Below are 27,071 nucleotides of genomic sequence, written 5' to 3'. Positions count from 1 at the left end.
CCGAATAAAACACGTATTTTCACACGAAAGTTATTCATATTTTTCTTTGAAATTTCCATATATTTTAAATCAGATTACAAACGAAATTTTCTTTCAAATCGGAGAAGAAATATTCACAAATTTTCCTGAAAATTCGTGATTTGTTGAGGGAAATTTGGAAACGCCTGGTGGCTCATACGGCGTTCTTACTTAGAAGTACTAAGCGTTGAATTTTCATAATCCTTTTTAGTAGATAGATCTGTTCCAGTTAATGACGTCGTCCAATTTATAATTCTCGTCGTGGCTGAGTTGTCACTCATTTAGTGATCTGTTATCTGAATTAGGAGTACTGTCTCATGTTCAACAGCGACGTTTTTCCAAAGTAAATTGTACACATGTCGACGTATTTCAGGTCAGTGAGGTGACTTACCTCTGGGATGTTGAAAGATATTTTTCAGCTTAGCGGGCGCCAATTTACAGTCGCATGCCGCCGTTACGGCGGTCGATTTTTTATGTAACGAGGAGGATTTGCCTTCGCATTATGTAAACATTTTAAAATCATTGTTTGTTGCTCGATGAATGTGATAAAATCAGGGAAAAGGGTCTCTAATGTGAAATATCAAATTGTTCAGTACAAAGTGAAAACCAATTCAGAGTGAAAAATCTCAATTCTCAATTTTATAAAAAATTAACATCTCCCTTAAAGGTTTTTTCCAACTAAATGTGAAACAAAACACTGCAAGGTTCTTCGAAAAGCGGAGAATTTTGTCCGGCAATTTATGATACAAATATTTTAACGCTAGTGTGCGCGGTGAAGTATCGTTCGAAACTGAAGGCGTTTTCGACTGGTAACAGTTTGACGTCGCTCACAACCACGCGTGCCTCGTATAGGTATCGTGTAAACCCGCATCCCTCCCGTCATTTCTATGTAGACATGTCAGGATCAGTGCCGTGGCGTGCTTTGCAATACATCGATTGATCTGCCATTTGAACCTACGGAAAAAGATCGTTTAACAGGGTGTTCGCAACAAACACTTTAATAATCGATTCTTTGCCGTAGCTTCAAATGGGGAAATATTGATAATCGATCATTCACATCTCGCCATTGGTCAGGATCAACCAAGATAAAATAAATTCGAAGGAACATTCGCAAATCATGCAACATGCATACCAAACTGCAGTATCCTTCTATGCTTTTTATTGAAATTGACTTATTTTAGTTTTAAAAGAGGGTTTCCTGATTTCTATAAGTTCACAATTCGTTTGTAAGTTTTTTCTTCGTATTTACGAAGTTTTTTTAAACTTTTGATTGAGCGATCAACGCTACTGTGAAATTAAAAGTTGTCTAAAATAAAAATAAATTATGCTTTTGACCTAATCTCGAAGAATATTTGTTTTCGTCAGACCGGTTTCATAAAACTGTCGTAAGAAAACGATTTTTCTTCACTCTCGTATGGAGAGAACAACTGAGAGCTTTTCCTTTTAATGTTTCCACGGTGCTGATAGAAATACATCACGATAAATGTTCTTTCTTGTGTGTGCAAGAGCTCTTCAATAGTTCTCTCACTTCAAAGATAGAAAATTGAGGAAAGGCGAACTAAGTAACAAACAGAGACAAGTGACAAGTATCAAATGACGCCGTTTTCAAGATATCGAAATGATCGTGACAAAAAACCTAAGTGCGCTATGCGCTGAGCCCACTTGTGGACATGACTTCGTGCTTTTGGAAGTTCATGGACATGGGGTTCAGCTTTTTTCTTACGAGACCTATAAGGTAATGAATACAGAGCTATTTGAATTGACCGTGGATTGCATGCAGCCTTTAGAGTAAGCAATGACTTCTCGTCCAAAATCTCACAGATTAGATTTTCAATTTTTTTTTGTCGATTTTTTTATTATTTTATTTCTATTAATCCCTCCCTCTCCCTCAGTTACTCGCAGATTGTTTTTAGATTAAAAAGATCAACAATTTGACAAAAATTGGATAAAATATATGATCGATCTCAGAAACGGTACATAAGCCATTGGTTTTCCAATATCAGTAAGTGCGCTCAAAATAGGATGCATATATTTGGTTCCATGTCGACAAACGTTATCCAATTTAATTTCACCGAATCAGGAAAACCTAACTTCTTTAACTTATTCCGGAAATGGCGCATCACAATTTTTTTCCTCATACAAATAGATGCTTTATGAACGTGCCCTTCCAGAGTGTTCCTATTCAGTGAGCGCGTTGTATAGTTAAATCGAATGAAGTTTACCAACTTCTTTTGCTTATTTCAGAAATATCATATTCGCCGTTCATTCTCGGATAGAAATGAATGCTCTTACTAACGCACCCATGCACTTGATACCTCTCGGTTTAAGGCTCGTCCAACTTGAGACACAGCTTTTCTTAAAACATGGGGGCGGGGTACAAAGGAGTGGGGCAGATGACGTCAATTTTTAAGTGTTCATCTGCGTTTGTAACTTTTCGACGAGCATTTCATTTATCGGATCGGAAATTATCACTCTCTCTACCGCTCCCCTTTCGAAACATTTTCGATTCGAAGTTCCAAATTTTCCACGTTCGAGAGAGGTCAATGAAATGAAGGTGAGTGAGCAATTCGTTTGAAATACTCAACTGGTGATTAAACTACTTTAGAATTTGTTCACGAGATTCGTAACCACCCACAACTTTAATGGAGACTCATTCTGCCGTTCTTCCGATTTTTAAGGACTGTTACCTGTCATATCGTCACGTGTTTTTTTTTTTTTTTTTCTTTTTAATTAACTTAGCGGAGTGATCGGTCGATCTCCTTCGTCTACAGCTCTTTAATTGACGACTGACGACTTTTGCGTTCGCTGTAGATGACTTCCGAAACGCGCACGTTCAGGGAAACGTCAAGGAGATAAATCATTACTGCAACCTTTTAAATGGTCCCCGTCACTTTTTTTTTTCGAATTTTTTCACTATGAATTTTGACCGATCAGAGAATCTGAATCTCAAGGTAGAAATCAACTTACTGACACCGCAGCGATTTGGAGGTAAAAAAACCGAACGAGTAGGCTACACCTATCAGTACCTAATAATTAAAAGAGACCTTGGCCGTATGTGATTCGGACCAATCGTAAATGATGAAACAATTTATTTTATAAATCTGGTTCCCCCTCAAAATGAAATGCGTGGCTTTTTAGATAGAATAGCAGACACAGAAACTCTCCTAAAAGTCTTTAAAAAAGATAGTTTTTACTTTGCAAATGCATCGACACAAACATGTCTCAGAAAGATCACTTCACAAACTTTTTCTTGTTTTCATCAAACCTTAAAATATTTTAGACGACCCATGCGGACAACCTTACATCAATAGTTTTTCAAGTAAAAAAGTTGTACAAAGAATGAAACCCCGAGCGTTGAGACAAATTAATTGCACGTTTTTCTTTATTGAATAACTCATATCATTTACTTTTGTACTTGCTTTTTTGCCAAAAGTATCCATTTCTCGCTTCTTTTTTTCAAGTTTATGTTTTGAGTTGTTTCGATTAAAGAAAAATACTTTTCAGAAAAAATGTCCTCGGACCAAAATGGAAGCGGACGGGTAATTCTTTTAAGCTTTTATACATAAAGGCCGGAAAAGATCAAAGTTAGACTTTTTCGGGCAGTTCAGTACCTCCCACCTCCTTTTTACTACTTAAAATCCCGACTTTTTAGACGCTTGGCACACGAATCCTCTGGGTTACTTTAAACCTGCAGTCAAGGTAAAACATTCTTGATTGCTTTACTATTCCACTCAGAGAGTTGAAAACGCAAATCCATGATTCAAACTGACGATATGAATGAGATAAAACGTATGCAAAGTGTAGAAGAAAATGGGTTTTTTGCCGAGAACTTGTTTAAAACAAGCAAACTGGACCACGCCTTAAAAATATACGACGGCGACGTATTATTTGCGACGGATGTAACAAGCGATTGTGCCGACACTGGGATGGTGCAACTTGAACTGAAAATTAATTTACATTTCATACTGCGTCTGTTTTTAGGGTAAGTAAATCTCGTAGAGATATTTTTTATCAGTTACCTAGTCTCGCCGAAGAAATACTTTCAAAATTTCTTCGATTGAAGATTGACATCATGGCAAAGAAAAACTGGACCGCGTTAAGCAAAAAGAAATCAAGCCCCATCAGCCATTGCCAAATTTAATTCGGCAATTTAATTTTTTCCATGAAAAAGGTTGTGCGGATTTTGGTGCAAATTTCATTGAATGTTCTGCATAGTACGGAGCAAATTCCTTAAAATTTGCAAAGAAATCCGCACAAACGTTCTTTTGTAAAAAATTAAATTGCCCGGTTAAATTTGGCAATATCTGATGTGGCCTGGTTCCTTTCTGCTAAACGCGGTTCAGCTGATCCTGAAACTTCGTCACATGTCACTTAAATTTTCCCGATGAACACTATAAGCGAAGTTTCGCGATCGAATATCATTCACCGTTGAATGATATTCGACGATTGTGCATTTTTTAAAATGATATTTGACTTCTTCGTTGGTCTCACCGGAGACCGTTGAAATCCATCAATTAGAAATTTCGAATTAACCTCGGAACCTGTTCTTCTTCTTTTATTTATTTTATTATTATTATTTTTTTTTTAGGAAAAAGGGATATGCTTTTTACTTGTTACAGAATTTCTGTTTGATTCCTCGTGAGGGAAATTTTTGGTTTAAAAATGTTAATTGTAATAAGCTGCAGCCTTTTGTTAACTTTTAACAAAAATTATACAAACTTTCTCAAAATTCGGCATTTTTGTAATTCTTTAGACAGTGATTTTCTCCATTTTTGAATAGAAAACGAACCAGACTAATCCCAAGAAAGGAACTAACCGCATGGTGATGGTTATGGAGTTCTTCCAAGCAACCAAGGAGCTGAATACTAATAATAGTCTGTAAAATTTTCAAAATTTGACTACCGGCCCAGGCATTTGATAAAATGCCTGATTTGAATAATTGCCTTCGACATCTATGAAGCCCGCGCCTTATTTTCCAGTGTGCTACTTGGGCACTCGGTTCCTTCCTGCTGAACATCGGTCCCAGGTGGCATGAAACGTAAGAAAGAAATGAAAGATTGGAAATTTCAGTGAAATATTTCATGAAATTTCACGAGGCTGTTAAATATCTCATATTTTTCAGGGGCTAGAGTATGCAACCCGCACTCAAACACACAAAAATAGAAGAAAGTCACAATTTTTACATTTTGTGAAACATGAAAAGGAACCGGTATTTTTCAACATCTTTCATAAATTCCTGAAATTTCATGAAGTATTTCAAGATTTTTCATGAAATTGTGCCACCCTGCACTGAAAAAAAATTCTCGGCGTTTTTACCAAGGTCCGTTGGTACCTTCACCATCTCACTTTTTTTTACCAATTATTGGTAATTTTACCAAGACAGACTGGTAAGCTTACCTAAATACCAGTATTTTTACTGTTTTTTTTTCAGGTAAGAACACCACTTTTATTGGTAATCAATTCCCGGTAACTTTGTCATTTTATCTCGGTAATTCTACCACGGTCGATAAAAAATATTGGCGTTTTTACCAAGGTCCAGTAAAATTACCGAGAAAGTTCAATAATTTTACCCGATTCCATAAATGGTAATTTTACCAAGAAAAAACTGGGATCAAATAGAACCCTGAATTCTTGGTAATTTTACCCTTTTCTTAGTAAATGCACCGATATTTTTTTTTCGGTGTGCTCGGTCCGCGTAAATATGCAAGGGTTCCCTCACCTGGATCGTCCGTCTCGGTCGGCGCGGCAGGGGCAGGCACACACACAAACAAAACCACAGACGCCACGAAGGGGCCGAACGGGGGCGAACAGCGAGGAATGGGACTTAGCACTGGACGGCGCGTCGCATGGCGGCGGTCGAACTGCCGACGGTAAACAAAGCGGCTTCGCGGATTCTGGACGGGAGAGGGAACGCGCCGGGAGCGACAGGAGACGCGCAGCGCGAGGCGACTTTCTAGACTGCCGCGGCGGTGCGCGAGGACCTCCTTCGCTCGGCGAATCGGCGCTGGGAGTAGGGATCATTGCCATCCAGCCTGGACGTCGCGCGACGTCGAGCGACGCGACGCGACGCGCGGGTCGGCAATCATCTCGCCGCGGCCTCGCAGACCGGTCGCGCCGCCGCCAAGTAGCGCGACGTTCGAACCAAATCTCACGGATAAAACCGAAATGGAAAATTTGTAGGTGTCTGAAATTTTGCGAATTTTATGACTAAAATGATACTTCTGGGGAAACTGAGCAAGAGGATATCCTTGGTTTCTAAATGGGCCTGTTGCATGCAAGAGATACAGCCGTGCGAATAGACTTTTCAGAGGTTAAATGACACGAAAATTACGATGGTCACATTAAAAAAGTCTGAAATACACTCCTTACTGCGCATTTTGCGTTGTGAGGAACGCGCTTTTTCAAATTTCCCGCGTCTTACATAACCTAAAAATCGGAGCTCGTGATATCGTGAAATGGAATGTAGAAGGATTGCGTTGGATATTTAAAAGTTGATCGATTTGGTTACCGCATAAAGCGTATACGGACCACTATAAGAGATCACGTTGGGTTTGTAAACAAACTGAAGGAAAAAATAACAACAACAACAACGACTCGGCATCTTCCGGAAATCACCGAGCCCGCCGTTTGCTCGTTTCCGGTGATTAGAAAACTGCCCCCAGACGCGGGAAATTTGAAAAAGCGCGTTCCTGACAACGCGAATTGCGCAGTAAGGAGTGTATTTCAGACTTTTTCAATGTGACCATCGTAATTTTCGTGTCATTTAACCTCTAAAAAGTCTATTCGCGCGGCTGTATCTCTTGCATGCAACAGGCCCATTGGACAGTTGTTGGAGAAAAAATGATAAAAGAACCTAATCTGCTAAGGTACATGCGTTTAAATGGAAAATGCCGCCAAATGACGTCACTAGGCGGTGCATTTTCTCACTTTTAAATCTATTTTTCTACTATTTCCCATATCAGAAAAAAATTATGAAAAATACTGTGGAGTCAGCTCTTTGAGCACTTTCAGATGCAGCAATAAACAATTTGCATACAAATTCTCCATTGTCGATTGGAGAATTTGCAAACAAAAATTGTATTGCTTCATCTGAGAGTGCCTAATGAGCTGAGTTCGCAGTATCACTCATAATTTTTTTCTGACATGGGAAATTTTAGGGAAATTGATTGAAAAGTGAGAAAATGTACCGCCTTGTGACGTTATCTGACGTTATCTAGTTGTATCATACGTTCCATCCCATTCGACTTTTCTACTTTGCGTTAAAACCTCCAATTCAGCGACAAAGAGAAGAGAATAGACTCTTTTTGATTGTTGTAAATATGCGAAAAAGTGTTGCTCTTTCGTATATTGTAGTTGTGACTGGATCTGTGAAAAGGTACCTAATCTTCGAGCGCAAAATTTCCGAAACTTTGAACTTTGCGCAGAAAACGATCGCAGGAAGCGCCTGCAAAACGAGTAGGATACTTCAAGCATAGCACCGTCTGCCCGATCTCTGGTCTCGCTATCGGCCCTTGACTCGCGAATCCCTCTACGTTCCGAGATGCGTACCTGCACTATTTGGGAATACGTAGGACGGCGAATGGACCAAGATAAGCTGAGCGTTCCTCCCCGTTTACCACCCTTATACCCGTTTCCCGGGGGTTATAGGACATTTCGTCAACGATTTTTTGCCCGCACACCTGTTTTTTCCAGTGGTTTACGTCCACGCGTTTTCTCGGCAAGGATATTTTGGTCCACGTACCGATTGAGACCCAAAGTCAATTGGTCCACATATGAATACAAACGACAATTGCCCACGACGTTTTTAGATAAAAATGTATAATGTCTTGGAAGAATGAGGGTTTGGTTTTTTTTTTTGTTTGCTTGCTTATCATGTATAATTGAGATTTTCTGTAGAAATGGAGGAGTGTCAATTCTATGAGAGAAAAGTCACTAAAACTCTCTACACCTCTTAGGTGCAACAGGACTTATCTTTCAAGAAATTCCCACCTTGTTATACCTGAACTGAATAAACCTTTTAATTTACCTCAGCTAAAGGCTCTTAAGATTTTTCCTGTGTACGATAACTTCGCGACGGCGTCGGCGTGCCGCGTCGCTTTGAGCTAATAATTAGCCATGGAGGTGTTGCACAGTAACATACAAGATTGAAGGTACCCCATCGTATCATGATTGATGACATCTTTCAAAAGCACAAAGTTCCCTCGCAAATTAAATGGAGTGATGACTACGAAAAGAGAGTGGTTGTCGAAAAACTTACTAAGTCATAGTATCCGTATTCAATAACGTTTAGCATGGTTTGTGGATTTCATTGGAGGAAAAGGTGACTTGATTCAAGCAGAAATATGCCTGAATTTACCGCTGAGAAGATTTCCTTATGAATCAATGAAGAAAATAATGCGCGTGTAAAAAAGAAAAGATGCGTGTATAAAAAGAAAAGTCACTTACATCACACAGAAACCCGCTTTCATTTAGCGATTTTATTCTTAATTCAAAATAAAATCTTCTTGACGGCATACTCAAGAATATTTCTGCCTAAATCGAGTCACTTTTTTCTCTAATGAAATTCAAAAATTATGCTAAACGTTATTAAAAACGGATGCTAGGACTTGGTAAGTATTTGGACTACCGCTCTCTTTCTGAGCCGTAGTATCTCGATTTTTTTTGTGCGAGGAAAGCACTGTACTCTTAAAAGATACCTGTCATTCTTAATACGTTGCAGTGCCTTCAATTTCGTGTGATACTATGCAACACCTGCGTTGTGAAATAGTTGCTTGACGCGCCGCGCGGCGCGGCGGACGGGCACGCATTGGCGCCTACAAACCTAACAGGGATACTTCACGCATTGCGCAATGCGTGAAGTATCCCTGTTAGGTTTGTAGGCGCCACTGAGCCTCTCTCGTTGGCAGAACGCTGCGCCGCTCCGCTCTGTATCTGGCTGAAAACTTAAATTCGCGAAGTCAGCGTTTTTCAACTCATGATTTTGAAATGTTTGCTCACTCTGCATGGATTATTCTCATTTAAATTGATGGGGAAAAATATACACCAAAGGCAAATATAAAGTGTGTTTTGTGAATACTAAGGTGGTTCTGTGACAAATATGATTTTCAAAAGCACTTAAATTTTTCCTTTTATATGTTGTACTTTAACTGCGCTACAGCGTGGTGTACGCTTAACCGAACGCTCAAAATTGGACGTATTTGACGTTGGACGTATATAATTCCTATTCATTCTTACGACTCTCCATATGATATGTGATGCTATTGAAGTGACAGACACTGTCAAACCTATTTCTTATGTCACTAAGCAGCTGATTGATAAATTGAAAACAAAATACAGCCTCGATCAACTACAACTTTCTCCAAATGAAACCCTTTCCTGCCCCCCGTGGATGTACAATATCGATACAGTCAATTTGGACCTAGCTGCCTATCAGAAAGGAAACACATCAAGTACATTTTACAAGGAACGACTAAACCAACTTTTATGTCAAAACTTCCTTGATTACAAACAAATTTACACAGATGGTTCTAAACAAGAAACATCAGTAGGATTAGCATTCGTAGATACATCAAATAATTTTATCCTGAAACAAAAATTATCTCCGTTAAATTCTATTTTCACAGCTGAGATGCTGGCTATTCTCGAAGCAATTAGATATGTACAAGAACTTAGTTCCTGTAACAATGATACCATCAATTACGTCATATGCTCTGACTCTCTTTCCTCACTCCGCACCTTGAAATACAACCCTACTAATCATCCCTTTTCAATGTTAATCCATGATACTGTTCATTCCTTATTAGCCAATGGCCACTCCACCTCTTTTATCTGGGTACCGGCTCATATAGGAGTTCTGAGAAACGAAACAGCGGACAGAGCAGCCACTGAGGCATGCTCTTTGCAGAACATCACTCACCATCCATTCACTCAGCAAGATGCTAAAAAAGCTATGTGCGAACTTATCACAAAATCGTGGGAACAAGAATGGAGCACAAGTGAACAGAATCGTCTCCGCAGAGCCCCCATGCCATATCCAAGAACATCTAACCACAAATCAAGATCATGTGAAGTCCAAATTGCGCGCCTCAGGATAGGCCACACTTTTTTCACTCACAATTATATCATATCTAAAGAAAACCAACCCACCTGCCACTTCTGCAATTCATCACCTCTAACCATCAAACACATACTTATGGACTGCTCTTCCCTCCGACATCTCCAACCACAGATCTACTCCCCTACAATCAACAGAAATACAAACCCTCTTACATGCGATGAACCTAATATTGCCACCAAAATTCTGAAACTCTTCACCTCTCTTAATTTAAAAATCTAAATTTTCGTTTATACTCCTATTTTCAAAATTACCTGTAAAGACGTTAATAGCCTGAGTCGCTGAATGTCTCAAAATTATAATAACTAACTCTCTACTAACGAGCACACCTCTTCTTTCCCACCTGTCTCTGGTGCCATTTGCCAGAAACCCGTCCATTTTCCATTTGATTTTGAATAGACTAAGGTCTAATATGGTCAATCATCATAGTCATTAGAATAAAACCTGATGGAAAATTTAAACAGCTGCAAATTGAGATAGGTACTTGTGATGCGTGTTAGCGAAGGAGATGTGCTCCTGCTCGAAAATAGTTTAAAGGCAGGAAACATAAATTGAAGTCCTCAACAGGATGCTCAAATTTAAGAACATAGGTAAATACCAGCGCAGCGGCGAGGCGTGAATGATCGATTGTCGATACTTCCCCATTTTAAGCTATGGTAAAGAATCGATTTTTAAGGTGCTCGTTGCAAACACCCTGATAATCGATCCTTTTCCATAGGTTTAAATGACAGATCAATCGATATATCGCAAATCCATAAAATAATCAGTGGCGAGGCGTGAATGATCGATTGTCGATACTTCCCATTTGAAGCTATGGTAAAGAATCGATTTTTAAGGTGCTCGTTGCAAACACCCTGATAATCGATCCTTTTCCATAGGTTTAAATGACAGATCAATCGATATATCGCAAATCCATAAAATAATCAGTGGCGAGGCGTGAATGATCGATTGTCGATACTTCCCATTTGAAGCTATGGTAAAGAATCGATTTTTAAGGTGTTCGTTGCAAACAATCTGTTAATCGATTCTTTTCCATGGATTTAAATGGTAGATCAATCGATATTTAACAAAGCTCGCCGCGCCACTGATAGGTACTTACTTACGTGGCTGCCTAGCTCAACTTTGTTGACCACATTCACAAGTGACTAAAATAAATATCTTTGACCTAAAAGGCGATCCATTTGTTGATGCCGAAAGACTTGTGTATAGCTGCCCAGATGTTCCATTGTATTGGCACCGCAAATTGGAGCTGGCATGTCTTTTTTTCTGTTTTAAATTGCAGTTTTTTATCCTTCATCCAAGCATATATCTTAATAATCGAAATCCAAACATCAAAGGTAAAAATTAAAATGTATCTCAAATTGCGATTTGCGAGTTTTTTCTGGGGTTTATTTTTTTAAAATAGAGACAAACACATACTTAGTTATTCCTGAAATTTTCTGTAAAATTTTTTTAAACAAAATATCTTTAATTATAAAAGTAAAAAGAGAAATTACTAACCAAAAGCTAAGAAAATTTTTTCTTCTTATTCCAACAAGTTAACAAGTTATCATGATTAATGGACTTAAATAAAGATGTGATTTATCGTTCAATTGCAGAAAAGCTAATTCCGGGAATTATAATTTTAATTATAACAATTATAATTCAAACTGATAGAAAATTTGGAAGCGATAAAACCAACACCAATATTAAACAGATGATAAGATACGTATGATTCATACAAATTTCGTGCTAGAAAAGAATCGCATTTTGACGGTTCAAACCAGTAGATTTGCGAAAAGTAATGTGATCTGTCCAAACGCCTCGGAAGCGTCCATATAAAAGGGCCGTTCAAGTATTATGTAACGCACTTGGGGGGAGGGGGAGGTGAGCCAGCGCAACGGTGCGATACAAGGGGGGTGAGGGGGGTCAGGCTCAACGATTTGTAAAAAATTCAAGCCGGGAGAAAAAAAAACTTTGAAAAGAACGTGCCAAAAATTGAAACTCCCGGCCTCCCCGAGTGAATTTTTTCTGCGCGCCAACGTAACGCGTGTTGCACTTACTCGCCCCCTCACCCCCTCTTCTATCCCCACTCCATCAGTCTCCACTCCAGTCTTCTTGGACTTTCTTCTCCTTTTTTATTTCAATATTATTTTTGTAATGGTTAACTTATTCAAAATTGTCTAAGTGCACTTTTCCGGTAAAATTACGAATAGGACATCTAATCATATGCATTTTCAGACCTTTGCTGATCGATCCCCGTCGTTTTTCAGCGAAATATCTAAAAAAAAAAAAAAAAAAATTTCAGGCTGTTATCTCAACGTTTTCTTGATTTTTAAAATTTAGGGGGGGGGGGGGGGGTTCAGGCCAGCGTTGCGTAATCAAAAACCAAAAATGAAAATAAAAAATTAAAAAAATACCTTGAGGTAAAAAAATACCTAGATGAAAACCGCGAAATAGATTTCGCGTGATACCACATATCTATGCTCCGGAATGGGTCCGTTGCGATGGTCACAGAATCGTGTTTAGATTATTGATTCTTTTAGATTAGTTAAAAAAATTAAGATCCGCCCAAATCGCAACTTTCTGCGTTAAATATAAACCGAGATATCGCCCCTTGAAAAGTTGGGTTTTTTACTTTATCCACCGCGACAGTGACACCCTTGGTTTCTGCCACCTTGCTTTCATGCGCTTTTTACGCAGAGTAACCAGTGCTAATGCGTGTCTCCCTGACTGACAAAACCAAGGAGGAAGAAACCAAGGGTGTCACTATCGCGTTGGATGACGTCAAAAACCCGACACTTCAAACGGCGATATCTCGATTAATATTGAACGTAGGTAGTTGTATCAAGGCGCCGTAGCAAGCGCGTCCCATTGTTTATCGTTACAGACGAATATAAGTTGAGAGAGGCCAGTCATAATGCCTTCAATTTTATACATACATATTTTTGGGCAAAATGAGAGACGACGTTTCTCCATTTGCGACGTTGCAGACTTCCTTAGAAATTTTATTTTTCTTTCGAGAAACTCGTGAACATAAAACTTAAATTCTCCATGATTTTTCGTATTCGATAGCAGAAAATTTGGTTCAAAATTTAAAGTCGTAAATTTGGATTGTTTCTCATGGAAGAGATGATTTAAGAACGGAAATTTTGTAACACCGCAATGGAGATACGTGGTTTCGCACTTCAGTCGGACTGATACGGACAACCAACATGCTTAAATAGCTGCATCAAGTCCCCGTCACCGCCGACCAACGCGTTTGTCGATCGAATCAACTACAGGTATTATTCGTAGGAAGTCAAAACGCCTTCAATTTTTTGAACGCAATACGGATATCCGTCGTGGCTGTATAGTTGTATCAAGGCGCCGTAGCTTAAATAGTTGCATCAAGTCCCGTCACCGCCGACCGACGCGTATGTCGATCGAATCAACTACAGGAATTATGCGTAGGAAGTCAAAACGCCTTCAATTTTTTGAACGCAACACGGACATCCGTTGATGTTTTATAGTTGTATCAAGGCGCCGTAGCAAGCGCGTTCCATTGTTTATCGTTACAGACGAATATAAGTTGAGAGAGGAAACCTATGGAACCTATGTAAACCTATGGAAAAGGGTCGATAAATCTCGATAAGTAAGGTGTTTGCAAGGAACACCATGATCATCGATTCCTTACCGTAGCTTCAAATTGGATAATATCGATAGCTGATTATCACGCCTCGCCTTTGAAGAGGGCGAGTTTGCAACCTGATCTCCATTCAGTTTGCTTGATTCTTTAGAGTTTACAATCGTTGAATTTAAGTATTTAAAAACCTAACGGCATCTTTCCACCACTTATGTTCGTCATTTCGCTGTCCCTCTGACGTAAGGTCGCACCTCAATTTGCACTTGAGCCCTATTCTACATTTAAGTCCATGCGTTCTCAGGCTCAAGTGGAAATTGTGATACGCCCTTACGTCAGAGGAGCGACGAATTTTACTCTCGCCGAACAGTGGATCGAGTCAATTAGAGAGGTCGGACATAAAATTTTTGACTAAAACTGCAAATTTTGATGTGTATTTAGTGACGCTGTGGGCATTGAGGGGTGCTACAAGAAGAAAATTTGAAAACCGATAGAACCACTACTTTTGGAACCTCAAAGTTTTGTATAAACGGAGTTATAAGCGTTTAAAGTATTTCCAAATTCTGTCCCACCTCTCCGATTGACTCGATCCATTGTATGCAGTTAAAGTTTTTTTCCAGTCCAATTATAATAAAAGCACCTTACTTCGGCACTATTAACCATTGCGAGCTTAATCTATTCAGAAAGCTACAAGTAAAATAAAATTACATACCGATCAGATCAGCAGTACGCAGCTCAATGCAGACGATTCTGTAAAAGAAAGCAAAAGAAAAGCTTACTATCTAAGTAAAACAAGGCACTGAAAATTCTTGCAAAAGTAAAATTTTGTGCAGGGACGAGTAGAAGTATAGTGAGCTACAGACTGGTTGCTGATAATGCACCACTACACAGAGGAAAAAGTCTTTAGTCACGTATTTGACAGTGATAGGTGATAAATGGCAAAAGTTGCAGATGGCTTGCTTTCTATGCTGCTGTGCTATGGAGGAACGCCGTATAAGCCATGAAACGTTGTCAAATTTCCATAGACGGATCAAGAATTTACGGGTAAATTTTTAGATATTTTACCTCCGATTTTTCGGAGAATTCGGTTCGTAATTTTATCTGAATGATCTGAACAAATCAAGGAAAATTTTGTACAACATTCTTTGAAAAAGAAAAAAATTTCCATAAGAAAATTCGGTAACATTATGATGTTTATACGGCATTTTTCCTTAGCACGGCAGCGTGTAAGTGTATCAACTTAAATTAGGGATATATATGCATCGCTAAGTATGTGTGAGCGTGTTGACTTTATTTTTATAGGGTCACTCCAGAGAGACTTGGAATTTGTGTCAACTAGAGGTTTGTCAGATTTGGATTCACCGCTGAACAGATACGAATTCAGGCAACCAAATAGAACTGTGGATCAACAGGAAGCCATCAAAACAGGTTGGCATCATAGTTTGAATTCGCTTTATAGCACGCTTTAAACTCTCAGATCTTTGGGCTTGCATAATCGATCAAAGCAGTATGCCCTACGATCTCCGAAAGATTTAGATGTAAGCTTAAGGTTTCTTGATTTTCATGGAGTGGTTTAGACTATTTATTTTTCGATTTACTCATTAATGGTTACAGCTGCGTTTACCTATTAGTAATAATGGTGCTCTTGCATGCGTGATGAATATGCGACTTAAGTACTACTTCGTACGTAAAATTTTGCGAGGAACATGATGGTGTTACTGGTTTTCTATGAAATCAACTCCAAAGCTCAACAAGAGCTTTCAAAGTTGAGATAGTGATGGAGGGGATATCTCACGTTACCTTGAGAATCCACCTCTACCTCAAAAAAGAACTCTCTATGCAAAGAAAGGGGGGGCGGCTAATATATAAGCAGGGTTGCCGTGTTTTTAGTTTTGGAGTCACCGAACAAAGTGGCTTTTCTTGGATCTTTGGAGTTAATTTTTTCAGAGAAAACCAGTGGCACCATCGTGTTTCTTGCAAAATTTTACATAGATCAGTACTTAAATCGCAAATTCCTGACACACGCAAGAGCTCCATTACAATCCCTCAAAATCCTTTCTATAATTCAGGAAATAACGTGCCTACGAGATCTATTTTCCTTGTTCTTTTTTGAAACATATTAGTAATTTTCAGGTGGTCTTGACATCATAGTAATCCCGGGAAAGGCATTCACGAAAAGTGGCCAAAGAATGGGAGCCTGGCAGGGCTGGTACTATCCTTATGTCAGGACACTCAAGGTGTACAAGAGGAATTTGACGGTCGTCGCTTTCGCATGGAGACATCAAATTGTTGATTTTATTCCCGATTTCAGTCATCCGGAAATCAAAGTTGACGCGCTTTTGTATTACCATGAGAAAGAATAAATGATAAAAATATATTGAAAAATATGCATTGGCACAGGAATTACAGAGAAAAAGTGCTTAAGTTTTCGATACCCTGTATACATATAACTTTCATCTTCACCTCTAGACTAGAGAAACTCGAGGGCATAGGAAAAGGACCACCGTCTGAATCAGTGGCGTAGCGTGCTTTGCGATATATCGATTGATCTACCATTTAAACCTATGGAAAAGGGTCGATAAATCTCGATAAGTAGGGTGTTTGCAAGGAACACCATGATCATCTATTCTTCAAATTGGATAATATCGATAACTGATTATCACTCCTCGCCTTTGAAGAGGGCGAGTTTGCAACCTGGTCTCCATTCAGTTTGCTTGATTCTTTAGAGTTTTAAAATCGTTGAATTGAAGTATTAAAAAACCTAACGGCATCTTTCCACCACTTATGTTCGTCATTTCGCTGTCCCTCTGACGTAAGGTCGTACCTCAATTTGCACTTGAGCCCTATTCTACATTCAAGTCCATGCGTTCTCAGGCTCAAGTGGAAATCGTGATACGCCCTTACGTCAGAGGAGCGACGATTTTAACTCTCGCCGAACAGTGGATCGAGTCAATTAGAGAGGTCGGACATAAAATTTTTGACTAAAACTGCAAATCGACGGTGAAAGTCGGCAATCACATAACTCGATTTGCGACGTCGCAGACTTCCTGTCATACTTTATTCTTTAAACGGAAAACTACTCAACGGTAATTCCTTAAAGCTGCCGTGATTTTTCTTCTATGTGCGAGGAAAATTCTGCAAAAACTGCAAGGAATCATGTCCATTTGTTCTCCTTTAAAAAAATAACATAGTTGCGGAGATTTTCAGACAACCGCAAACGAGTTATGTGATTGTCGACTTGCACCGTCGAAATTTTGATGTGTATTTAGTGACGCTGTAGACATTGAGGGGTGCTACAAGAAGAAAATTAGAAAACCAATAGTACCACTACTTTTGGAACCTCAAAGTTTTGTATAAACGGAGTTATAAGCGTTTGAAGTATTTCCAAATTCTGTCCGACCTCTCCGATTGGCTCGATCCATTGTGTGCAGTTAAAGTTTTTTTCCAATCCAATTATAATATAAGCACCTTACTTCGGCACTATTAACCATTGCGAGCTTAATCTATTCAGAAAGCTACAAATAAAATAAAATTACATACCGATCAGATCAGCAGTACGCAGCTCAATGCAGACGATTCTGTAAAAGAAAGCAAAAGACAGGCTTACTATCTAAGTAAAACAAGGCACTGAAAATTCTTGCAAAAGTAAAATTTTGTGCAGGGACGATTAGAAGTATAGTGAGCTAGACTGGTTGCTGGAAATGCACCACTACACAGAGGAAAGTTAATTTCAAAATCACAAGAGACCGATGCTTCTTCGTTGTATTTAGGAGAACACCATAGTTGCATCCTGGAATCGATTGATTGCGCTAAGCAAGGGTTGCAGAACGTTTTTAGCCTTCCCATTTTTAAAATTTGTCTTCCCTTCATAAAAACCCCTTCTCCCTCAAATTTCCACAAAAATGACTTTCCTATGGCTCTGCACGTATGAATTTCCGCGATTTGGCGAAAAACACGTGCTTTTTACCGCAGTAGTGTTTAAAAAAATCGAGATTTTACAGGCTTTCCACTGGTGTTTTCAGAGCCTTTCCATTTTCAAAAGCGACCGATCGCGATCCACTCGGTCGCGTGGTCGAGAAGCTTTGGTCGATTTAATTCAATGATATGAGACAAAGAAGAATCAATTTTTCCGGTTTGTTCGGGCTGTAGATATTGCCGAAAAACTGTTTCATCACTTCGACGAGTAAACGCGGACGTGTATCGCGGAGAAAACGCGATTTTTTTTTAGGAGTGATGTAAAACAAAAGAAAAATTACAACGTGATTTCCATATTGCGGCAAACCCGAACTATTTTACGGATATTGAAAAGGTGTAAAAATTAAATAATTATCTCGTCAACATCTCGGAAAAATGCAATTGATAACGATACGAGCGTAACATTAATACTCGTCAGTAATTTGAGAGGCGAAAAGCTAAGATTTTCCTTCATTTCCGCGGGATACCACATCACATGCCTACTCCAGAGATCGAATAGTTGCGCGCTTGATTTCCGCATTTACCGATGCGCCGATGCAAGCATGATGCCTTCATTCATATAATTTGATATGTAGCTAAAAAGCTATGATTATCCTTCATTTATGCGTGATACCATACCACATACCTATACTCCGGCATTCGAATATTTGTTCGCTTCATTTCCGCTTGTAAAAGCATGAGAAATCGCGCGATTTTCATCTCGGTATCGCGAAAAATGCGCTATATTTTTCAGAGGTTGCGGTATCAAAGAAAGAATGAGAAATACGCGAGAATCACCACAATATCCCGGCAAATACGCGATTATTTCAGCGACATTTTAAATTGATTAAAATCATGCGTTATTCGCCTTACTGGAAAATAAAACACATTGGATCTAGAGTCCGGACTCTTAAAAACATCGACAAGAAAAAATACTCTTGATTCAATCGGATTTTAGCTTAAATCAAGAACCAAGCCTCTTAATTTGAGTGGATTTCCTTTTGATTTAAGCTTGAATCTGATTGAATCAAGATTATTTTTTCTTATCAATGTTTTCAAGAGTCTGGACTCTAGATCCAATGTGTTTTTTTTTTTCCAGTGCTCGATGTCGTGGCGGATATTTATATTCCACGACGGTTGATGAATACCACTAATGATGGTAGAAAAATCATATCAATCGCAAAAAATACCTGAATTTAAAATTATGCTAGCAAAATGTGTATGAACGGAGTAAATTCAGATAGGAAAAAAAAGCTATGATTCTCCTTCAATTTCCCAAGATACCACATACCTACTCCGGAGTTCGATTCGTTGCTCCCCTGAATTCTGCGCGTTTAAAAGTGAGAGATTTCGTGAATTTCATCTCAGTATCACGAGAAGCACGAGATATTTGTACCGGATTCGTAGAATTCTGGAATATTGCGCGCTTTTCATCTCTCGGTATCGGGCAAAATGCGGTTTTTTCTAGTATTATAATAAAAAAAATTAGAATTACGATACGATCACCGCAGTATCGCAGCAAATATGAGGTTGTTCCAGCGGTTTTTTAAAATGGTTGAAAATTACGCGTTATTCACCTCGATATCGTGGCGGGGGTGCAACTTTTAAAACGGTTGATGGAGACCATTGATGATCACAACATATTCATCTCAATCGCTGAAAATACGAGAATTTCATAACAATGCGAGCATAATTTTTAAGAAAGCCGGAAAATCAGATAGGAGAAAAGCTATGATTCTTCTTCAATTTCTTGTGATACCACTTAGCTACTCCGGAGTAGCGCGTGTCAGGGTGTTCGCAGCGAACACCTTATTAATCGATTCTTTACCATAAGTTTAAATGGCAGAACAATCGATACATCGCAATTCACGCCACGCCACTGATACCTACTCCGGCATTCGAATATTTGTTCGCTTCATTTCCGTTCGTAAAAGCGTGGGAAATCGCGCGATTTTCATCTCGGTATCGCGAGAAATGCGCAATTTTTCATAGAAAGAAAGAAAAATACGCGATAATCACCACAATATCCCGGCCCGGCAAATACGCGATTATTTCAGCGACATTTTAAATTGATTAAAATCATGCGTTATTCGCCTCGATGTCGTGGCGGATACTCATATTCCGCAACGGTTGATGAATACCAGTAATGATGGTAGAAAAATCATATCAATCGCAGAAAATACCTGAATTTAAAATTATGCCAGCAAAATTTTTATGAACGAAGTAAATTCAGACAGGAAAAAAGCTATGATTCTCCTTCAATTTCCCAAGATACCACATACCTACTCCGGAGTTCGAATAGTTGCTCCCCTGCATTAAGCGCGTTAAAAAGTGAGAGATTTCGTGAATTTCATCTCAGTATACCGCAAGACGCACGAGGTACTTGTAGAGGTGTCGTCAGCTAAGTTGACGGTTGTTTACTTTCGGTTTGCAAGCGCCAACGACGAATTTGGGCCTCTGAACAAAGCGGCGTTCGCTACTATCCACATTGAAAACATCAGTCTCATGTTCGTATCGTAAAAAAAACTACTTATCAGTTATGATTTCCGACTTTTTTGTGGTTGTGATTTCTGTGTGGCTAAAAATTAAAGTGTTACATGGTTTGAAAGTATTAAAAAACTTATCTAAGCTTGTGTTCTTGTTTCTGAGAGAGTCAGATGTTTTCATGTGGATAGTAGTGACGCGAAAACGCCTGCAAACCGAAAGTAAACAACCGTCTATTTGGCGGACGACACCTCTACCGGGTTCGTACATTTCTTGAATATTACGCGCTTTTCATCTCTCCGTATCGGGCAAAAAGCGGTTTTTTCAAGTATTTTAATAAAAAAAAATTAGCAATTACGCGATGATCACTGCAGTATCGCGGCAAATATGAGATTGTTCCAGCGGTTTTTTAAAATGATTAGAAATCATGGGCTATTTACCTCGATATCTTGACGGGGGCACACATTTACAACGGTTGTTGAAGACCATTTACGATCACAAAATATTCATCTCAATCGCTGAAAATACGCGAATTCCATTCCAATGCGAGCATAATTTTTATGAACGTCGTGAATTCAGATAGGAGAAAAGCTATGATTCTCCTTCAATTTCTTGTGATACCACATACCTACTACAAAGTTCGAATAGTTGCTTGCTGGAATTCCGCGCGTTAAAAAATGAGAAATTGCGCGGGTTACGTCCCTGTATCGCGCGATTTCCGCGACATTTCCGGCGGATTCTTTATACCAAAGGAAATTACGCGCTTTTCATCTTGGTATAGCGGGAATGGGCGATTTTTCTGACGATATTGAAGAAAATTTGAGAAATAACGCATTGATCAATGCAATTTCGCGGTAAAAGCGCGATTTTCCCAATGATTTTGTAGAATCGTTAAGAGTTACTCGTTATTCACTTTTATAACGCGCGGGATATAGGCGAGGCTTCTAGCGGTTGATTAAGATCTCAAAACATCACCAGATCTTCACGTCAATATCGCGGATATTACACGAATTATACATCGATGCGAGTAAAATATTCACAAACATCACTAACTTGAGTTATGCGAAAAGCTAAGATTTTCCTTCAATTTCCTTCGATGCCACATACCTACGGAGTCTAAATGTGCTTGAGGGAATCACCACAACCGCATTAGCAGCGGGAACAACTAGTTGAATTAAAATTCCCTAACTTTTTTTCGAAATTCCCTGGCATTCCCTATAATTTCTCTCCGTCTTTACAAATTTCCTGCCAATGCTCGGTTTCACAGATTTTTGCATCCGCATTCTTTAAAAAATCACAGAAAAAATTGCTATTTTTCGCGATACTGCAATGGAAAAAAAAACACAGTTGATCTAGAGTCCAGACTCTTGAAAACATTGACAAGAAAAAAAGCTCTTGATTCAATCAGATTTAAGCTTAAATCAAAAGGTAATCCGCTCAAATTAAGAGGCTTGATTCTTGATTTAAGCTTAAATCTAATTGAATCAAGAGTATTTTTTCTTGTCGATGTTTTTAAGAGTCTGGACTGTAGATCCAATTTTTTTTCCCCAGCGTGGGATGAGAACCGAGTGTTTCCTTATGATTATAAGAATCTGGTGAAAAAATCGTTTACTACTGGCGATGTTAAGATGAAAATCGCTTAATCTCTCACTTTTTACAAAACCGCTCCTCTTCAGCCTCTGTTGCTGTCGCTCAGGTCGTTAAAACCGATCATCACATCTGTTGGGACGCGAAAACTCCGTCGCTATGACCGATATGTCGTTATATGTATGCAATGTCGTAATAACCGACACATGAATACATTGATTGAATAGGATTTCAGCCGGGACCAACCAGTTTACGTCGTTATGCCCGACATGCCGTTATAACCAATGTCGTTACATTCGAAATCCACGGTATTTCAATTATTGTAATCTTCCGTCGCATTTCTAAGGCGCAATCATCCAACTATTTGAACTCTCCGGAATGCGTGAGGTATCACGCCGCTATTGAAGGCGTTTTCAAAACAGCCAAGTTCCGATACCCGGAATATTGTTTTGCATAGTTCATATTCTTTTGTTTTATTCCGTAACACTTGTTTATTTTTAATCCTCGTATAAAAACCATCCATTTGCTAAATACAATTCTAGATAGAGCGCACTTCAGCTATGCATTCACAACTGCAAAAGTTCCTATTATTATGTTTTATTTCTTACCATTTGTTTGTTTTTAATCCTCCTACAAATACTACTCATTTGCTGAATACACTTCTGGCTGGAGCGCACTTCAGCTATGCATTCACGACTGCAAAAATGTTAAAGGAAATCGACAGGGCCAGCGTGTATGAAGACTATTTCAATTGTAATCTTCCGTCGCATTTCTAAGGCGCAATGATACAACTATTTGAACTCTCCGGAATGCGTGAGCTATCACGCCGCATTTAAAGGCGTTTTCAAAACAGCCAAGTTCCGATACTCGGATTATCGTTTTGCAAAGTTCCTATTATTATGTTTTATTTCCTACCATTTGTTTGTTTTTAATCCTCGTATAAAAACCACCCATTTGCTAAATACAATTCTAGATAGAGGGCATTTCAGCTATGCACTCACGACAGGAAAAGTGTCAAAGGAAATCGAAAAGGCCAGGGTGTATGAAGCAGGCTATTTCAATTGTAATCTTTCGTCGCATTTCTAAGGCGCAATGATACAACTATTTGAACTCTCCGGAATGCGTGAGGTATCACGGCGCGTTTGAAGGCGTTTTCAAAACAGCCAAGTTCCGATACCCGGTTTATCGTTTTGCATACTTCATATTATTTTGTTTTCATTTCTAACCACCTGTTTATAAATAATCCTCCTATAAAAATTACCTATTTGCTATAGACAATTCTAGCTGAAGCGCACTAAATATATGCATTCATGACTGCAAAAATGTTGAAGGAAATCGACAAGGCCAGCGTGTATGAAGGCTATTTCACTTGTAATCTTTCGTCGCATTTCTAAGGCGCAATGATACAACTATTTGAACTCTCCGGAATGCGTGAGGTATCACGGCGCGTTTGAAGGCGTTTTCAAAACAGCCAAGTTCCGATACCCGGTTTATCGTTTTGCATACTTCATATTATTTTGTTTTCATTTCTAACCACCTGTTTATAAATAATCCTCCTATAAAAATTACCTATTTGCTATAGACAATTCTAGCTGAAGCGCACTAAATATATGCATTCATGACTGCAAAAATGTTGAAGGAAATCGACAAGGCCAGCGTGTATGAAGGCTATTTCACTTGTAATCTTTCGTCGCATTTCTAAGGCGCAATGATACAACTATTTGAACTCTCCGGAATGCGTCAGGTATCACGGCGCGTTTGAAGGCGTTTTCAAAACAGCCAAGTTCCGATACCCGGATTATCGTTTTGCATAGTTCATATACTTTTGTTTTAATCCGTAACACTTGTTTATACATGGACTGCATTTTGCAATTTGGAACTATAAATTCTGGCTCATCTGAAAAAACACGTATGTGCATAGGGAAACTAATGACACATACGTTGGTATTGAACCGGGCCGAAATTTATAGTTCCTAATTGCAAAATGCAGTCCATATAATCCCCCTATAAAAATTACCAATTTGCTATAGACAATTCTAGCTGAAGCGCACTAAAGATATGCATTCACGACTGCAAAAATGTCAAAGGAAATTGAAAAGGCCAGCGTGAATGAAGGCTATTTCAATGGTAATCTTCCGTCGCATTTCTAAGGCGCAATGATACAACTATTTGAACTCTCCGGAATGCGTCAGGTATCACGGCGCGTTTGAAGGCGTTTTCAAAACAGCCAAGTTCCGATACAGTTCCGTTCGTTTTTCAGTTTTTAACGCTGCACACTTTCAAGTATCCCGAGAGCACTGAGTCAATGTTTCAAGACAAAGGGAGGCTGAGAAACTTTGAAACCACAGAGGTCAACAGAGGCGGATCCCGATATCTGGCAACACTGGCTTTCCTCCACTTGATACTGTGTTGAATAATCGATTCATGTTAGAGCTTAGGTACTAGCCCCTTCGAAGATCGATAAATTTCCATAGGTTAAATGGAGAAAAAGCGATGATGCCAATTTGCTGGATCCGCCGATGTAATAGTCCGACTCCTGAGGTCCATTCCCGATTCAACTCATCCTGAACGACACCCAACTCGAAAAAACCGAGAGAAAAGCCTGGCGCTGGTGGTTCGAGACACCTTGCACCAACTTTACAACTTTATATCTCGACTAATCTCTAAATCATACCTTGTAGCAAACATGGTTTTTATATCAAAATAACGTCAGCTGAGTTACTTCTGCTCCATAAAAAAAAGAAGATCAATTCAAGTTGCATTTTACACTGGAAAAAAAACATATATGGATCTAGAGTCCTGACTCTTAAAAACATCGACAAGAAAAAATATGTACTCTCGATTCAATCATATCTAAGCTTAAATCAAGAACCCAGCCTCTTAATTTGAGCGTATTTCCTTTTGATTTAAGCTTAAATCTGATTGAATGAAGAGTATTTTTTCTTGTCATTGTTTTCAAGAGTCTGGACTCCAAATCTCCAATCTGTCCAATCTGTTTTTTTTCCAGTGTAGCTGAAGAACTTTAAAATATTAGCATGTCCAGTGGGTAAAATTTTAAATTTATTTATTTTACTAGCTTTTGAGTAGAATAAGACGGGGTAGGGCTTCTCACGCCAAGATCTCAGTCAAAACACGAACGCATTTAATTATGCAATTTATACGCATTTAATTATGCAATTTACACGCATTTAATTATGCAATTTATACGCATTTAATTATGAAATTTATACGCATTGAATTATGCAATTTATACGCATTTATACGCATTTAATTATACGCGGTGATAACGCTTTGATACATGTATTCGTACTCAATGGACAAGCGTGTTGCATTTAAAAAAATGTAAGGCGCTCCGGTCCATGAAGCAGAGCACCCAGCAGCCATGCCGCGCCGTTACGAATGTGCCAAGATGAAATTTTCTAATAAATATGCACTAAAGAAAGGAGGCAGGAAAGGATGATTTCGCATCATTTTCACACATCGATGGCCGAGGCGTGAAACCACGTACCTCCGTTTGAACCGTTGCAGACTTCCTGTCATACATTATTTTTTCTTTGGAAAACTAGCCGACGCAATTCTTTGACAACTTTCTTTTTGCACTCCGATATATTTGTTTCAGATATACTCGATACCGGTGGTAGGGCCGTGAAAACCACAAGTTGCATCGACTCCAAGCCAAAGAGCTTAACATCTTCCTTATACATCCGATTCCCCAATTTATCATTTTTCGTATTTATTCGCTGTGAAATTGAAGTATCGCATGAGTGAGTAGATATTTACTAAATAAGATAAATTCAGCAACTTAGGCTTTTAAAGTCTTAACAAAGAATATGAAGGGTAACTACGCAAAAACAAAAATTTAGACTTGATTGAGGCAAAAAATGTCAAAATTTTGGCTGTAGCGCAAGTATTATTGGAGGTTAGTGTGTATGTATCCCTCTTGACAGTCGGAGAATAAATCTGTGAGCAGAGATTTTGGAATCGACCCTTGACCGATTTCTGTATCGAATGTGAGGTTTTTTTTCCAAACACTATTCTGCTTTCACTTCTCTTAATTTTGCCGATTTTTGGGTTTAGAATGATTCTTTAGACTCATGCGCAGGGGCTATCGTCCTTTTTTTTGCTGAAAACTGAAAATCTGCCGAGATTTTTTATCTAAAAGATAAAAAAAAAGGCGACAGAATTGTATCCAAAAATGGTTTGCAGGGGGCGAGTCTATGGTACGTGTACACGTAAAATTGATAAAAATCAAAATCTTGACTGATCCTTTTTTCGAAATACACGATATGAGATTTTCATAGTAAATGCAAATTTTCCACTGATTTTGATCCGATTTTTTATTTATTTGTACACTGAATCGGTGTTGATCGGTTAACGTTTTCATTTTTCGTTCGATTCATGTCGCTCATACAGACCCTCTCGTTACACGCACACTTCCTTTCATACCCTTTTTTTTTTTAACTGAAAAATTCGTCTTCAGCTGCGTCTGCGGCAACTGTTGTTACGAATATGTTGTGCGTGCTGGTTTCAGGTCATTACTTACACGAATCTCTGAAGGCGTTTTATGTGCGAGAGCAATTCGCCTTCAGCTGCGTCTGCAGCAATTGTTGTTACGAATATGTTGTGCGTGCTGGTTTCAGGTCATTACATACTCGACTCTCTGAAGGCGTTTTATGTGCGCAAGTAGCGTACCCTGTTGGAGAACTGGCGAATTGCTCTCGCACACAAAACGCCTTCAAAGAGTCGAGTATGTAACTACCTGAAACCAGCACGCACCGCATACTCGTAACAACAGTTGCCGCAGACGCAGCAGAAGGCGAATTTTTCGGTTAGAAAAAAGAGTATGAAAGGAAGTGTGCGTGTAAAGAGAGGGCATGTATTCGATCGACTTGATTCGAACAAAAAATAAAAAAGTGAACCGATCAACACCGATTCAATGTACAAATAAATAAAAAGTGGATCAAGATCAGTAGAAAAGTTCCATTTACTATGAAAATTTCAAAGCGCGTATTTCGAAAATAGCACTAGCCAAGATTTTGATTTTTTCGCGATTTTAAGTGTGCACGTACCATGGACTCACCCCGAGCAAACCATTTTTGGGTACATTTTTGTCTTTTTTTTTTTTTTTTTTTTTTTTTTTTTTTTTTTTTTTTTTTTTTTTTTTTTTTTTTTTTTTTTTTTTTGCTTTGCTTTAAAATTACTGTGCCGGGACTCATGCGGAATTTGACATACACCCTTACGCCATAGGAGCAACGAATTGGACCAAGTTCAGCAGGAACTTACCAGTTACTATGCCGCATTTTGAAAAGAGAA

At 38.8% G+C, this 27,071-nt stretch overlaps 2 protein-coding genes and 1 long non-coding RNA gene across 5 annotated transcripts in view; 2 read left to right on the top strand and 1 right to left on the bottom strand.

The window, feature by feature from the left end:
- Positions 1-14,466, bottom strand: part of LOC109040167 (proton-coupled amino acid transporter-like protein pathetic) — a 100,132-nt gene extending 85,666 nt beyond the window's left edge. Inside the window, exon 1 of one of the 3 annotated variants that reach the window (XM_072296664.1) lies at positions 14,446-14,466. The gene's annotated coding sequence lies outside the window, so the exon portion shown is untranslated. Of the gene's footprint in view, positions 1-5,737; positions 6,036-14,445 lie in introns of those variants that run through there. The other 2 variants (XM_019055987.2, XM_019055984.2) reach the window with 2 other exon arrangements.
- Positions 8,884-10,443, top strand: LOC140223934 (uncharacterized). The gene has a single exon (XM_072296460.1). It carries the CDS (start codon positions 9,263-9,265, stop codon positions 10,352-10,354), a length of 1,092 nt encoding a protein of 363 aa, XP_072152561.1. The 5' UTR covers positions 8,884-9,262; the 3' UTR covers positions 10,355-10,443.
- A 568-nt stretch (positions 14,467-15,034) lies between the features above and the next one.
- LOC140223985 (uncharacterized) lies at positions 15,035-16,120 on the top strand. The gene is made up of 2 exons (XR_011899235.1): positions 15,035-15,161; positions 15,867-16,120. It is a non-coding gene; the product is annotated as an uncharacterized lncRNA (long non-coding RNA).
- The last annotated feature ends 10,951 nt before the right edge of the window (positions 16,121-27,071 follow it).

The sequence above is a fragment of the Bemisia tabaci genome, chromosome 2 (genome assembly GCF_918797505.1).
Source record: "Bemisia tabaci chromosome 2, PGI_BMITA_v3".
NCBI classification, from domain to species: Eukaryota; Metazoa; Arthropoda; class Insecta; order Hemiptera; family Aleyrodidae; genus Bemisia; species Bemisia tabaci.
The sequence above is the reverse complement of the archived record's forward strand: the minus strand, read 5'-3'. Positions and strand labels throughout refer to the sequence as shown.

Bases quoted from the DNA above. Each gene is read 5' to 3' on its own strand.
- LOC140223934 (XM_072296460.1), top strand. From the start codon at position 9,263: ATGATATGTGATGCTATTGAAGTGACAGACACTGTCAAACCTATTTCT.